Raw genomic sequence first — 15,419 nt, 5'->3', positions numbered from 1 at the left:
ACTGTCGTGTCTTGAGCTGTGTGACGAGCCTCAGGTCTCTCAGAGGAGGGCACGTTCCGTCCAGCAGATGAATGAAGGATACATTGCTGAGAACCCTTTCTCCTTCTTCTGCTCGTCTGCAGCTGTGGACAGAGTGAAGAGGCCATCCCCGGAGTCACAGAGCAGCAACCTATGGGTCGTGGTGGGCGTGGTCATCCCAGTGCTAGTGGTCACCGTGATTGTCGTCATCCTCTACTGGAAGCTGTGCCGCACAGACAAGCTGGATTTCCAGCCCGACACGGTGGCCAACATACAGCAGCGGCAGAAGGTAAGCGCCAACTCCGGTGTCCGCACGAGCGTCTTCACGGGGCAGAAACAAGTCCAGACTTGGATGCTGAAGGACAAGGGAGGGCCATTGAAAAAAACTCTTCAGTCTAATGGCGAGGGGGAGGAGGGTCTTCTGTCTTCCTGTCTGTTTACCGTAGCCCCAGTTCTCTGTGTTAGGAATGTATTCCAAGAACAGGACCTGTAAAACAGATGCGAAGTGAACCTGGGATCCACTGTGATTTTAATGTTGAGGGACTCTGTAGAAGATCAGTTCATTCTGGGAATGGATTGTGATTCATTCACTCTGGCTATTTTTGTTTTTGAAGAGCAGTGGCCATGCAGGTTCCCTCAGATCTGTGTGCCTTTCCTCATACACAGATCCACTAGACGGCTCTCTTAGTTTCTTTCTGTTCGTGTTGGAAACCCATTTGTGTGTGTGTGTGTGTGTGTGTGTGTGTGTGTGTGAGAGAGAGAGAGAGAGAGAGAGAGAGAGAGAGAGAGAGAGAGAGAGTGTGTGCAGAGAGAGAGTGTGTATATTGAGTGTGTGTGTGTGCAAGTATGCACACCTGAAGAGGTCAGAAGAGGATGCTGGATTCTCGGGAGCTGGAGTTAGAGGTGCTTGTGAGCCACCCAGTGTGGGTGCTGGGAACCAAACTCTGGTCCTCTGGAAGATGAGCAAGTGATTGTAATCACAGAGCCATCTCTCCAGTGCCCCTTTAATCACTAAAAATTGTCATGCATGTTTTAAACTTCTATATTATGATGGACTCTAGTCTTCCAGCACAGCCTCGCTCTTTGTTGTTGCTCTGAGTGGTTGTCCACTGAGAGGGGCTCTAAAAGGAGACATCCTCTGTGTCACCTGCTGGTCCTGGTTCTTTTCTCTTTGGATAAAGACAAACAAATCTCAGTCCCAGACTCTCTAGGATTTTTTTAATGCCCCTTTCCATGTTTTCCATGCCCCTGCTGGACTCCCTAGTTGGATTTTGGGAGGGGCGTTGTTTGTTTGGTTTTGGTTTTTTGAGACAGGGTTTCTCTGTAGCTTTGGACCCTGTCCTGGAACTCGGTCTGTAGACCAGGCTGCCCTCCAACTCGCAGAGATCCACCTGCCTCTGCCTCCTGAGTGCTGGGTCTAAAGGGGTGCGCCACCACTGTCTGGCTAGTTGTTTGTTTTTGAGTTGACTCACCTGCACCTAATTTGGCAGCGGCTGTTTTCAGCTCCCCACTTTTCATTTGTCTCTCCAAGGCATTCAGTTTTGTAGAAATAGTGGTTCTTTTTCATATGAATATTTTGGACTTTCTGTGATGTTGCCATATGAGCTTTCACGCAAAGAAATTGACTTGGGGTCAGCATCTGGCATCTCACCTTGCCTGCATTTGAGAGGAAGTCTCTAGCTGTGGCCATTGACCAGCATTCATTTCAGCCAGCCTGTTTAGTCCGGCTGCTGTATTTATTAGCACATGCCTACTATGTAAATCTTGGAAGGCTTGCTCTATTCTGAAAGTGATAAGATCAAGCAAATAGCAAAAGAGCAAGAAATAAAAGATTGCCATAGTAACCTTCTGATTTTATTCAGATGTTCTCCAAAAAAAAAAAAAAAAATCTGCTAGCCAGGCATGCCTTCAATCCTAGCTCTTGGGAGGTAAAGGCAGGAATATCATAATTCAAGGCAGCTGGGACTGTACAGTAAGACATTGTTTCCAAAAAAGCAAAGCAAAACAAAACAAAATGGGCCGGGAGGCGGCTCAGTGATTAAAGCACTTGCCTTGCAAGCATCAGGACCAGGGTTTAGATCCTCCACACCTACATAAAAACTGGGGTGTCTGGTGACTGCCTGTAATCCCAGAACATCTGAGGAGGAGACACGATCTCTGGGACAAGATGGCTAGCTAGACTAGACAAATTTGCAAGGTTTGGACTCAGGGAGAGACCCAACCTGAGAGTGATTAGGGAGACAGCCAACATGAACCCCCACACACGTGAACATGTATCCACCACATACCACACACACATAACCCATGGAAAAACAAAAACGAAGCAAAACCCATAAATATTCCAAACCTCAGCCTCCTAAATAAAAAGTAAGTTTCATTTTTAAATATGTTATGTACCTATAATAGTAAATAAAGAGTATTTTGCTTTCTTATGAATTAATGAAAAATCTTAATTATATTGCAAGCTTGTGGCTATCAATATGCTAGCAGCTTTTTATGCATGGATGCATGGATGTTCTCTTTCCCCCCATCCTCACTTACTATTCTATGTAGTCTCCTGGTGTCTGTAGTTTGTAGGGTAACAAACGACACGGAAAAGGCGCCTGCCATAGTGTTCAGTGATTCGTGGCATGAAATCGGATCAACAAGAGGGAGGGACATGCTTTTGTTCTGGTGAAAGAGCGTTGTTACGGGGAGACTTAGCCCATAGAGATGTTTGGGTATTTTCTGTTCTTTGTTTCTGCCATACCTACTCCTTGTGGAAGCCTTGTGCATTGTAAACTGCTGGAGGTCAGCAGCTCCCCAGCTGAAAACAAGATATCCCCCAAGCTTTCTCCCTCACTTCTGCTTCTGTGTTAGTTCCATGTGGCAGATGTTGCTATAAATCAAATGGATGGTTCCAAACAGAATTTCCAGCCGGGGGAGTTCTTTTTCTTCAGGATCTGCAAGGGTCTCTGCGTACACACAGCTTTGTTGCAGCAAAGATCTGCTTGGTAGAACCCCAAAGTAGTGACTATCTGCTCGCACCGTCAGGAGGCAACCGCATCTTCTTTTGCTAGCATTGCAGCTGTCTGCACAGGCTTGCCACGGGTCTGCAGTAGGAAGACCGTGACCGCCCCTTAGTTGAAAGCAAACCTGTCCACTTTCTCCTGAGGCTGTACAGCTGTGGTGAAGGGTCTGTCGCCTGTCCCCTGAGGTAACGAGTGCGGTTCTGTCCTGTGACTGTGGTTGGCATCCCTGCTCCTCTGGCTTTCTCTCCCTCTCCTGTTCAGCCCACCCTGATGCTGCCCTGTGTCGCTCTCTGAAATCCTCCAGCAAATCTCAGAGTTGCCAACATCTGGAAACAATAAATCTACTGACCTGCGCTCCCCACCCCCTTCCCCTTGTAACCAAGAGACCGCTTCAGATTGTCTGAGGGTCCATGTTTGAAAGACAAAAAGAGAGACCAGCGTGTCTTAGGTTTCCAGGCAGGCCGTCCTGATGTCCGATAATAATGGGAAAACACCACAGATCTTTCCTTTATTTGTATTTGCTTTCATCTCTGTCCAAAGCCACCATTTGTTATTATTACCTACAAAACTGCAGTGTGGATCCTTCTCACCATAAATGGCTGGATGCGTGTGGGCCCCATGGGAATGTGTTTCTTCCAATGGGAGCAGCCCATACCAATGATTAGTGTGGGATTGTAGCCCCTGGGTGGTTCACACCCTGAAATGCTACTAAAGTTGGCACTGTGGGCACCCAGAAAGAGCTAGCCACGCCATGCACATCCTAAGTGTTTGGCCAGACTAAATTACAAGCACCAACAGCAGGTTCTCTCTCTGTCTTGGAGGGTGATAGCTGTGGAGAAGACCCAGTCTCTCCCAGATTGACCTGCAGCAATACAAGCATTGGCAAATTTGGGCTGTGGCAGCTTGGGGGGGGAGCATTCTTCTGCCTTCTGAGAGGTGATGCTGGGCTGGAACTGAGGTGCAAGAGGCCGGTGGACCTCTGTCTTAGTCACAGTTCTGTTGCTGTGTAACACAACACCATGCCCAAGGCAACTCTTCTAAAAGTTAGGATTTAATTGGGGCCTTGCTTACAGTTTCAGAGGTTTAGACCATTATCGTTGTGGTAAGGAGAATGGTGGCGCCCAGGCAGACATGGTGCTAAAAAAATAGCTTAGAGTTCTACATCTGGATCTGCAGGCAGCAGAAAGACTTGACTGGGCCTGGCATGGACTTTTGACACCACTGGCACAGTCCTCTAACAAGGCCACACCGCCTAATCCTTCTAATCCTTTCAAAGAGTCCCACTCCCTGCTGACTATGCATTCGAATATATGAACTGATAGGGACCATTCTTATTTAAGCCACCGCTACCTCGGAAGGGGTGTGAGAGCTGGAGCAAGCTTGTAAGGAAGGGCACTGCCTAAACTCCTGTGACAAAGGACCCATCCCAAGAGCCTTGAAGAAGTCTATGGGATTGGAACTGGTACCACAGGTAGCCATTGCAGGATATCTGCCAAGGGGAGCAGTCTGGACAGCTGTCCATTTGCAGGGGTCACTTGGGAAGGCAGTGTGGAAGAGAAATGCCACCAGGTACTCCTCCCCAGCTCTCGATTCAGTCTCCTGGATTATTAGCACCCTGATAGTCTCTGTCACCCATGGTTCAGTGTGGCCTGTGGGTACCAGCCCGTTATGTTCTCCTTCCACCTAAGGACACAGGGCCCTAGGTGGCCGAACTGAGGACAACCCGATGGCTGTAACTCTGTCTTGTCTTCACTTTTTAAATGGAAGCCCCATGGTGGCTATGGGGGATTTTTCATTAACTGTTACCAGTCAGGTAATGAACTCATAAAATGGCACTTTCCACACCATTGCAGGTTTTTTTTTTTGGGAGGGGGGATTTGCTTTATGGTTTCTGTTGTCTTCCCTGGGGATCCGATGGACCCAAGCATTGGGGGCTTTGCTGTGTCTTGTTCCATATGGGTCTTGTTATATCTATGGCCCACATGGTTTAAAATTCATCACGCGTCTCTCTTGTTACTTGGCCGATCTGCTTGCCTAGACCTCCCTGACTTGTTGGCAGCGTGTTCCCGTGGGGCCAGGCAACGTGGCTTGTCCCCCAAGTAATATATAGAAAAAAGAGAGAAGGAACAAAAGAACCATCTTTCTCCAGAAATAACTGGCCGTAACTTGAATATTGAACACCCGAATTCATCATGATTCTTTTTCTTATGAAAAACCGGTTAAAGCCCATTTGCACACGGAAGGAAGGTGGGGATACTGTGCCAGCCTGGCTTTAGTCTAGGTTTTATTTTTAAGGAATGGAAAAACTAGTTCCTAGGGGTTCAGAAAGCAGGGCCTAAACTAAAAGCAGCGAATTCCCTGGGTGGGGGAGGGATGGTATCTTATGTAATTTCTCCTTCTGTGCGTTGGTGGCTATTGTGTGGTATTTAAGCACAGATGAGTGCCCTGTTTTTATGGTGGGTGAAGGTGATGACTTCCCAGCTCGTGGGATGAGCTCTGATAAGGATGTTTGAGGGTGTGTGTTGGGCCTGGTGGTAGCCAATAGGACTTGTGTCTTGCGTTGACTCTTGGTCGATCAACCTAGTAAGCTCGGTGTGTCGGCTGGTTTTCGCGGAGCCCATTCAGGCACTAGATATTTATGGAGGGTCTAGTGTGGGCCACGTTGCTACTTTCAAAGTATTTTATCTAAACCCCCATCTATAGCTGGGGTCGATGCCATGAAGGCGCCACTGTTAATATTTACTACTTGGCATTTTATCAACGATCACCTTGAGCGTGCCATGCATCTGATTTGCCCAGCCGTGGCATTTGTGAAGCCTTTTTGCATATCTTGCCATGTTTGTGTCTGACCCAAGCCCTGCCATGCTCTCAGGGGAGGTGGTTGCTGCTTGGCGTGGCCTGTGTGGACGGCGCCACAGAGGCCAGTGCTGCTTGTGTTTTGACATCAGTTCTTTTTTTTTGTTGTTGTTGTTCTTTAAATATTTTACTCTACTTTGATTGTTTATTTTGTGTACATGAGTTGGAGAAGGACACATCTGTGCCACGATACATGCATGGAGGTCAGAGTACAAGATACAGGAGGTTGTGCTCTCTTTCCTCCATGGGGGTCCCAGGAATTGAAATCAAGATGTCAACCTTGGTGGTGAGCACCTATCTTGCTTGGTATTTATTGTCAACTTGACACACTCAAGAATCATCTAGGAAGAAGAAGCCTCAAACTAAGGCATTGACCAAATGTTATTGTTCTACGGGGAATGAATTTTTTTTCTCGTCTCTGCCTCTTTATTTTTTTTCTTTTTTCTTTCTTTCTTTCTTTATTAAAGATTTCTGTCTCTTCCCCCCCATGACATCAGTTCTCTCAGAGGCCTTTGGTTACAGTCTGCCACTCCTTCAGTTGGACGAAAGCAAACCCTGGAATGGATAACTGTGGTCGGGACCCATCTCTTTGAGGCGTATGATTTCCTACTGGGATAGGGAGCGACAAGGAGCTCACCACAATTTGCTAGCTGAAGGCCTCACGGGTCAGGTGGCTATTGTTTCTGTTACTTTTTCTCTTAGAGGTACTTCGTTTAGGAAGCTAAAAGACTATGTAGTTTGGAGTAAAACATATGTATAAGATTGCAAATTGCTCATCTGGGGATTTTCCTCATTAGCTGAGGGTAATTGGTGTCAAATTGTCAGTTTTCTAGCCATCTTAAAAAGGCTTCATAGATAAATGCTTGAGAATTATGTGGCTACGTAGATTTATAATTTCAAGATGAAAATAATATTTACAGTTACATATTTACTAAGTTAGAATAGTATATCTTAATCTGATAGGCAGGAACCCATCCTAGTATATTTATTTATTTATTTTGTAAGGTTCAGGGGTTGCCTAATTTTTCCTCTACCCATATATACAATACATGCTTTGCCTTTAAGAGCTCAGCTGAAGTCAGGCAGTGCTGGTGTGCACCTTTAATCCCAGCACTCGGCAGGCAGATCTCTGTGAGTTTGAGGCCAGCCTGGTCTACAGAGTGAGTCCCAGAGCAGCCAGGGCTACATAGAGAAACCTTGTCTCGAAAACCAAACAAAGAGCTCAACTGGATCATTGTGGGAACTTAAAACAAATGAGCTGAAAATATTAGGCTAGGGAGTGTGGAGCTTGTGAAGGGTGTGTTGCTGATTGCTGTTAAGTATATTATTTTTAAAAAAGATATGTATTTTTTTATGTGTATTTATGTGCCTGAGTGTGTATGTGTGTACCACATGCATGGAGGGGCACTTGGAGGCCAGAAGAGGGGTGAGAGCCCTGGAGTTGGTGTTGGCAGATGATCGTGAGCCCCCATATGGAGGCTGGGACTTGAACCCAGGTCTTTTTCAAGAGCAGCAGTGCTCTTAACCTCTGAACTGTCTCTCCAGCCCCTTACACACAGTATTTATGCCAAAGTCCAGATGTCTTGCTCTGCAGCTAATGTGTACAAAGGAACAAGAGAGTGCTGCCGGGGGAGCCTCAGGTGACTGAACCCGACTGTGGTATCCGGTGATTGACAGGAGCTGACGGGAGTTTCCTGCAGGACTGAATAAAGGTTCAAGGAAACAAAAATGCTCTCTTGGTTCTATCATTCCCTTCATTGATTTTAAGTTGGAGTTTTCATTGTTTTATAAGTAAATATGAAAATTTTTACTCCCTTGTCGTTTGATGCAAAATAAAGACCTTGGCTCTCAGGCTGGGGAGATTGATCAGCAGTCAAGAGCCCTGGCCGCTCTTGTAGAGGACCCAAGTTTGGTTCCCAGCACCAACTATGTGACCCAGAACCACCTGCAGTTAGTTCCAGGGGATCTGATACCCTGTTCTGGGGTCACAGATACCAGACATATAAGCAGCACATGGAGGCAAACAATCATACACATAAATAAAAATAAAAAGATCAAGGGAAAAAGAAAAGATCCAGGCTTGGCCAGGCGTAGTAGCATACATTCTTAATCCTAGCATGCAGAGGACCAGCCAAGAAAGTTCAGGGCCAGCCTGGGCCATATAGCAGGAGGACTGGATTCAGGAAATAACAACAGAGAGCCAGGCTGAGGTCTTATGAACTTGGTGCTTACAAGCCCTTGGGTTGTGGAGAGTGGTGACCTTGCACCCAGGGTGTACTTCGTGTTTCTAGGGCTGCCGTGCAGATCTCAAACACATCCCTCCCAAGCTGCACAGACAAAGCCTAAGGCTGCTGTACCTTAAGGATGCCCCGCTAAGCCTAAATCTTGAGGATGCCCTGCTAAGCCTGCATCTTGAGGATGCCCCACTAAGCCTGCACCTTCAGGATGCCCCCGCTAAGCCTGCACCTTCAGGATGCCCCACTAAGCCTGCATCTTGAGGATGCCCCGCTAAGCCTGCACTTTCAAGACACCCCGATGCCATCTTCTTTGCTCTCTTCTCACTGATTCCTTGCAGGAGAGAGGTCTCCAAAGGTGGTAAAGATGATGTTAAATAGAAACAACCCTGCTCCTGCTGTTTCCTCTGCAAAATGTGAGTTCGCGGCATCCCAATGGAATTCTCCATTCAAGAAATGCATGTGATGGGCCTGGTGAGATGGCTCAGTGGTTAAGTCTGTTAACTGGGAGGTGGTGGCACACGCCTTTAATCCCAGCATTTAGGAGGCAGAGACAGGCGGATCTCTGTGAATTCGAAGCCAGCCTGGTCTACAAGAGCTAGTTCCAGGACAGGCTCGATAGCTACAGCGAAACCCTGTCTCAAAAAAACAAAAACCAAACAATCAACAACAACAACAAAGACTGCTGTCCGCTCTTGCAGAGGACCAGAGTCGGTTCCCACCACCGTGTGCCTGCTGTACAAGCATGGGAGCCTAAGTTTGATCCCCAGCTTCCATGTAAAAAGCCAGGCAGAGATAGCGTGCTCTTGTAATCCCAGCACTGGGGAGGTGGCTCCAGATGACTCTTTAGGAATTGCTGGCAGCCAGCCTAGCTCCATCTCAGATTGCTATGTACCATGGAAGAAAAACAAGGTGGGGTGCTGGAGAGATGGCCCAATGGTTAAGAAGACTTGTTGCGTGCCAGACAATGGTGGCGCACACCTTTAATCCCAGCACTTAGGAGGCAGAGGCAGGTGGATTTCTGTGAGTTCAATGCCAGCCTGGTCTATAGAGTGAGTTCCAGGACAGCCAGGGCTGTTACACAGAGAAACGTGTCGTGAAAAACAAAACAAGCAAATTTTAAAAAAGAACACTTGTTGATCTTGCAGAGAACCTGGGCTTGATTTCTAACACCTACACGGTAGCTCACAATTGTATGTAATTCCAGTTCTAAGGGATCTGGTGCTCTCTTCTGACCTCCACAGGCACCAGGCATGCATGTGGTACACATATATACATGCAGTCTGATTTCTGGCCTCCACACCTATGCACAAACAAATGCTCATACACTTCACATGTGTGTATCACGCGTGCACACGGGAAGTACATTTAAGGTAGGGAAAGAGGAAGCCATCTCCAGGCTTACTGTGCTTTGGTGAAAGGGGTCTGCTAAGAGCTTTGAGATGCCATTATTTGATGTTCCAGAGGTTTCTGTTCTCTGTGTGCAGAACTCCAAGAAGCCACTGTGTTCCTAAGAGCAGGGCTTCTCTTCTGTAAGGGCAACAGGGCTGCTGGAGGGGTGTGGGAGAGGGGAGCCTCTGCTTCCAGGAAGTGTTTGTCCACCAAAGGAGTCCAGGTGACCCGCTTGAGGAAAGGCAGCGTGGATCTGTCATTTCCCATGCAGTGTTCCTGGGTCCAGGGATGCGTGGAACAGCAGCCTGCTCTCATGAAGGAAGCTCATTTAATTAGAGACTGTGGCTGCCAGCTGCTCTGCCTTTTGTCCAAGCAACTCTTTGTAAACGGTCCTTACTGTACCATTTGTCGCCCTCTGCCGGCACCAGTCGTTATTGCAGACTTCAGGTCGCAAACCTAAGCCGACAGGGTCGCTTTTAAGGCTGAAAGTAATGCGTTATGACAACAGCTTTTGCTTGTGTGTGTGTGTGTGTGTGTATACACACTGTACTGTCCACATAGTCCGTTGTGTGGAAGTACTCCTTAGATGGCAGAGTACTCCTCAGGACTCTGAGCGAGTCTGGCAGCATTCCTGATCAGCAGACCCCTCTGGACAGCTTCTTGTGTTTCTAACTTAATTAATTTTTTTATTTTGTGTGTGTATAAGTGCTTTGCCTGCATGTATGAGTGCATACCACCTGTGTTCCTGATGCCCACAGAAGTCAGACTAGAGGGCATTGGATCCCTAGAACTGGAATGAACAGACAGTTGTGAGCCACCATGTGGGCGCTGGGAACGGAACCCAGGTCCTCTGGAAGAACAGCCAGTGATCTTAACTGATCCATCTCCCCAGTCCCTTAGGGCAGCTTTGTCTGTGTATTCCCATTTTCCCATGCCCTGCAGACTGGACTTAAGGAAACTGTTAATAGAGTTTGTCATATCATTAAAATGATGTCACCACACTGGGTACTCTGCATATCGGTGTCACGAATGTCCTTTGTCCGTCACCGTAGGCTCAGAAACTGAAGCCTAGAGAAGGTGCAGCTCCCAGGGTCTGATTCTGGGTGTTGTGGTGTCGGGTGTACTGGTGTCCCCAGAGAGAGCACCGTGACCACCAGTGAGCACAGGCTGTTTCTGCAGGTCTCTGCTGCAGACCACTCCTTATAGAAATCCTTCCCTCAACTTCCGGTACACTGAACTAACAGACTGGTCTGTTTATTTGAAGTCTCCTGTTTTCTTCTATGCTTCCTTTTCTGTCCCCCAGTTCCAACCTGTTAGATGGTTTTTCAACAGCGACTCCACATTCAGGCCTGCCGTCACTGGGCGGATAACCAGCAGGGGCACCTCTCAGACTGACCGGCTCCTGAGCTATTGTCCTCTGTCTCCAGCCCACTGGAGCTGCTTTCCTCTGAGGCCTCTTCTGTCTTTCAGACTAATCATGCTGAAAGGGAAGCCTGTGTTTTATCTCCTGGAAACTTTGCTCTTCCAGGACGCACCCTTAATGTCACCTCCATGTTGGAGAGGCCCTGCCTCAGACTTTCGGGCCATTACCTCTTCTCCCCTGGTTTCTTTTGTCTGCCTGTCCTGATTCTGTCTGTGCACATGATGTCACTGGGTCCTTGTGCTTGGTCTACTTAGATTTTAGAAATAGAGACTGTCTGAGTACCCAGAGGGCAATCTTAAAAACGGCCATTTGTAATAAAATATGTGGAGCCTGGCCCCCTCTCTCTGCCTCCCCACTGCATCCTGCCCCTTTAGTGCAGCTAATGCAATCTCTGCTAGGCCTCCGGTAGTCTCTGTCTCAAACTTTGATCCACAGCAAGCTCTTTGAAGCCTTTACAATTTCCAGGGCCTGGATGAAGTGCTCTCTTTTCTATAAAAAATGTCTCACTTCACAGGTCTGTGACAATGGAGCAAGCGATCTGTTGGAATGGATTCTGTATTGTGGTCTTGCTATTTAATCCTTGTATTCTTGTTTAACCTTTCATAAGCATCTGTGACGGATTCTAAGTATACACAGAACCTGGCACCTGATCCGTTACAGAGAAGTGTGTTGAATCGGGCTGCTGACTTTGCGGCAGTCTCGGGCCAGGGGTCGTGTGCCTCTGACCTCACGTTGACCACCTTGTTCCTGTGTGCTTTAGCTTCAGATCCCCAGTGTGAAAGGCTTCGACTTTGCTAAGCAGCACCTGGGCCAGCACAATAAAGATGACATACTGATCATCCACGAGCCAGCGCCGCTGCCGGGACCCGTGAAGGACCACGCCACGCCCTCTGAGAATGGAGATGTGCCGAGTCCAAAGTCAAAGATCCCGCCTAAGAACATCCGCCACAGAGGAAGGTCAGTATTGGGCTTTCCAGATGGTTCACTGTTGCAGAGCGTGTTTCTGCTTTCGGACTGTTTCTGGTGTCAGAAGTGCCGGTGATGAGTATGGCCTTCAGCCTGCAGTCTGGGAGACTGTTGACTCGTCCAGTTTCACATATAAAACCCCAAAGTGTTTTCTGTCCCTTCTGCTGGACTACCAAATGAGACTGTGTGACTTCTTCCCTCCCGCAGAATCCCAGATTTGATTAGGGATCAGTCAGCTAGAGTTGTGTGTGTTCTGAGGTGAATGTCTTAGGCTTGGTGAAGGTAATACAGAATTATGTAAAGTGAGTAGCAGGGGCAAATGGCTTAGCGGGCAAAGTAGCTTGCTGCCAAGTATGATGACCTGTATTTGATCCCTGGAACTCACGTGGAAGGAGAGACCAGATTCTTACAAGTTGTCCTCTGACCTCCACCCAGGTGTTGTGGCACACTAGATAGATAGATGTCAAATAATAAAATAAATATTAAGCTTGGTCCACCACACGTACTCAGTCAGGAGGCCTCCTGTGCCTGTGTCTGCTCTCCTGGTGGCTGGCTGTGACCTCTTGTTTTGTCTGCAGTGACCTTCATCAGTTCCTCCTGATGGCTCTGTTTTTTCCCAGCTGCCCACACTGTGACACATCACAGGTGCTCACCCACTCCCTCATGCCCACTCCCAGTCCACTTCCAATTCCTGTGCTAAAGCAAAGCTTGTGGAGAGTTGTGTATTCATTTTCCAAACTGCCAGGGAAGCCCTTGTTGCCCTTTGCCTGTGAGAAGAGCTAGAAGAAGACTGCCTGGTCAGGGTTAACTTCCGCTGTCAGCCTCTGCTTGAGATTCAGAGTCCTGGCTTCTGATTGACTGCTGGTAGTGGAAAAAGCCCGTGCCCATACCACTGTTCAACATCCAAACCAGTGGCGTCACTTGTGCCTCCTCTTGTCTGCCTCCGGGATCTGATCTTCAACAGATGTTGGAGCTTGGTCCTTAGGGAAGAAAATGAATTATGCAGAGGGATACTCTTGGCTTAATTATTTCCTAGGCATAGAGTGCAACAAATCACCAGAGATGATTTAATGTGTTGGTAAATGATGGAGGAGGGCCATATGTCTATTGGTTAATAAAGAAACTGCCTTGGCCCTTTTGATAGGACAGCAGCTTAGATAGGCAGAGTAGACAGAACAGAATGCTGGGAGAAAGAAGCCAAGTCAGGGAGTCGCCATGATTCTCCTACCTGACACAGAAGCAGGTTAAGAATCTCCCTGGTAAGCCAACAGCTCGTGGTGCTACACAGATGATTAGAAATGGGTTAATCAAGATGTGAGAATTAGCCAATAAGAGGCTAAAACTAATGGGCCAAGCAGTATTTAAAAGAATATAGTTTCCATGTAATTATTTTGGGTGAAAACTAGCCAGGCAGCTGGGCGCTGGGAACTTTTACTACAGGTAAAAGTTTTCAAAGAATTGCTTTCTCCCCAATAGCCTTACAGTAAACAGCAGCTGATCCTTCGCCACAGTGGTCTTTGAGGGAGAAACAGTTGTCCTGCTCGGCTTTGAGTCCCACCTCCATGGAGCCAGCCAAGGGTGGGTCAGAAAGCTAAGGGGGGAATCGAGTTGGTGGTAAATGTCCAGACTCATTCTTGTCATGATTCTTAAAGCAGTTCTTGCACCTCTTGCAGTGACAGTGTTGTGTGAGGCGCTCTAAGTAATGTTAGAGATGCTTACAAGAGAATAGTGTAATTAAAGGCAAACACTGAGCCATTTCATGTAAGGCACTTGAGAGCATCCATGGCCCACAGGGACCACGGGATGGCTGTGTAGACAGGCCCTCGAGGGCACCTGAATGTATTAGCAGTTCATGCTGCAGCTGTAGCTAGGAAGTGCATGGAGAGAGACCAAGTGCTCACAGGTTAAGGCTGTTCCCTACCTAGCCTGGTACATCCTGGTGCCGTGTTACCCTTAACGTTCATGCATGAAATCAGATCTCATTTGGGGTCATTGTTTCAAAGGTTTGGAGTTATTGGGGTAGCCCCATAACTTCCCTAACCTCCTAAGGTTCTTGGGTTCAATTGATGCTAAACCGGCCAGAAGCCCAGGTTCTTCTTTTTAATCCCCGTCTGTCCTCCCTCCCTCCCTCCCTCCCTCCCTCCCTCCCTCCCTCCCTCCCTCCCTCCATTCTTCCCTCCCTCCTCCCTTCTCTTTGTGTGTGTGTAGAGGGAGTCAAGGGATCATAGTTGGGACTCAGTTCCCTTCTACCGTGTAGGTCTCAGGGGATCCCATCAGACCGTCAGGCTTTGGCAAACACCTTCACCTGCTGGGCCATTTCACAGACCTTTATTTTTAAGAGTGAGTTGTTTTTGTTTGTTTTCTCACAGAAGTATTAAACCCAGGGCTTTAAAATTGCTGACTGGTGTTCAAACACTTTGCTACATCCTCAGCTCTGGAGCCCAGGTTCTTTTCCGTCCAACTGTGTTGGACCCAGACTGCCTATCAGGAAACGACCTGGGCCAGGGGCTCAGCCTTGGGCCCCAGCAGCTGTGGGAACCTCCTCCCCAGCACTTAGTGTCCAGCAGTTGTTGAAATGCGCCCTGCCCAGTTAGCCTTGCCAGTCTGTTCTCAGGACATGGTGACTGTTGCCAAAGCCTACTTTGGAATGAACGAGACATTTAAAACCCTTCTAGGCCTCTCTGATGTTTGCATTCTGCTTTCTGTCTGCAGAGTTTCTCCCTCAGATGCCGACTCTACAGTCAGCGAAGACTCTAGCGAGAGGGACGCGGGGGAGAAAACGCCAGCCACTGCCCATGAGAGCAAGGCCCACAGAGCTCCGCAGAGTGGTCTGTCCCGGTCCTTCCTTCCAGTGTTAACAGTTGTCATGATCAGAGTCCCATGGGGCAGGGGATTGTCCTACTACAAATACTAAACTTAAAAAAAAAAAAAAAAAAAACTACAGCCGGGCCATGATGGCGCACACCTTTAGTCCAAGCACTCAGGAGGCAGAGACAGGTGGTTCTCTTGACAGTTCAAGGCCAGCCTGGTCTACAAAGCAAGTTTCAGGGCACAGAGAAATCTTGTCTCGACAAACAAACAAATAATCTACAAAAACGGAATACCCATCACTCTTGTTCAGTTTCTCGGCCTTGTCCCTTCTGAACACTGTGCTGGCGTCTACTTCAAGGGAAGGCGGTAGAGAAGGTGGGTCCACTGAGCTGTGACTTAAAACTAGCAGGTCCTTCTAACTTAGTGTCAGGACATATTTCCCATCTGAAGGAGAAGGAGAACTTCATAGATGCTGTAGTCCTAAAACTGCCTTTAGGACAGTATCTTTTTTCAGAACCAGTTTGATGTCACACCGTGGGGTGATGTTTATCTGTAGCAGGTTCGTACCCTTCATGTGTGGTCCCATTTTCTAGATCATTCTCCCAGCAGGTAGTTGGGTGTGATCAGATGGCTCAGCCTCTTCTTTACAGGCCAGGCACAAAGGTCACACCCACTGTCAAGTTCATAGCTGTGGGTCTAATAACCAAA

General features: G+C 47.8%; 1 protein-coding gene across 4 annotated transcripts in view; it reads left to right on the top strand.

The window, feature by feature from the left end:
- Kiaa1549 (KIAA1549 ortholog) overlaps positions 1–15,419 on the top strand; it is a 125,647-nt gene that overhangs the window by 77,129 nt on the left and 33,099 nt on the right. For all 4 annotated transcript variants that reach the window (XM_050147901.1, XM_050147899.1, XM_050147900.1 and 1 more), the window contains exons 10-12: positions 123–307; positions 11,695–11,891; positions 14,613–14,728. In XM_050147901.1, the coding sequence (XP_050003858.1) occupies positions 123–307; positions 11,695–11,891; positions 14,613–14,728 (498 nt within the window). The remainder of the gene's footprint in view (positions 1–122; positions 308–11,694; positions 11,892–14,612; positions 14,729–15,419) is intronic.

This window comes from Alexandromys fortis, unplaced genomic scaffold (genome assembly GCF_014885135.2).
Source record: "Alexandromys fortis isolate MF-2015 unplaced genomic scaffold, M_Fortis_MF-2015_v1.1 scaffold_57, whole genome shotgun sequence".
NCBI classification, from domain to species: Eukaryota; Metazoa; Chordata; class Mammalia; order Rodentia; family Cricetidae; genus Alexandromys; species Alexandromys fortis.
This window is presented reverse-complemented; position numbering and strand designations above follow the sequence as displayed.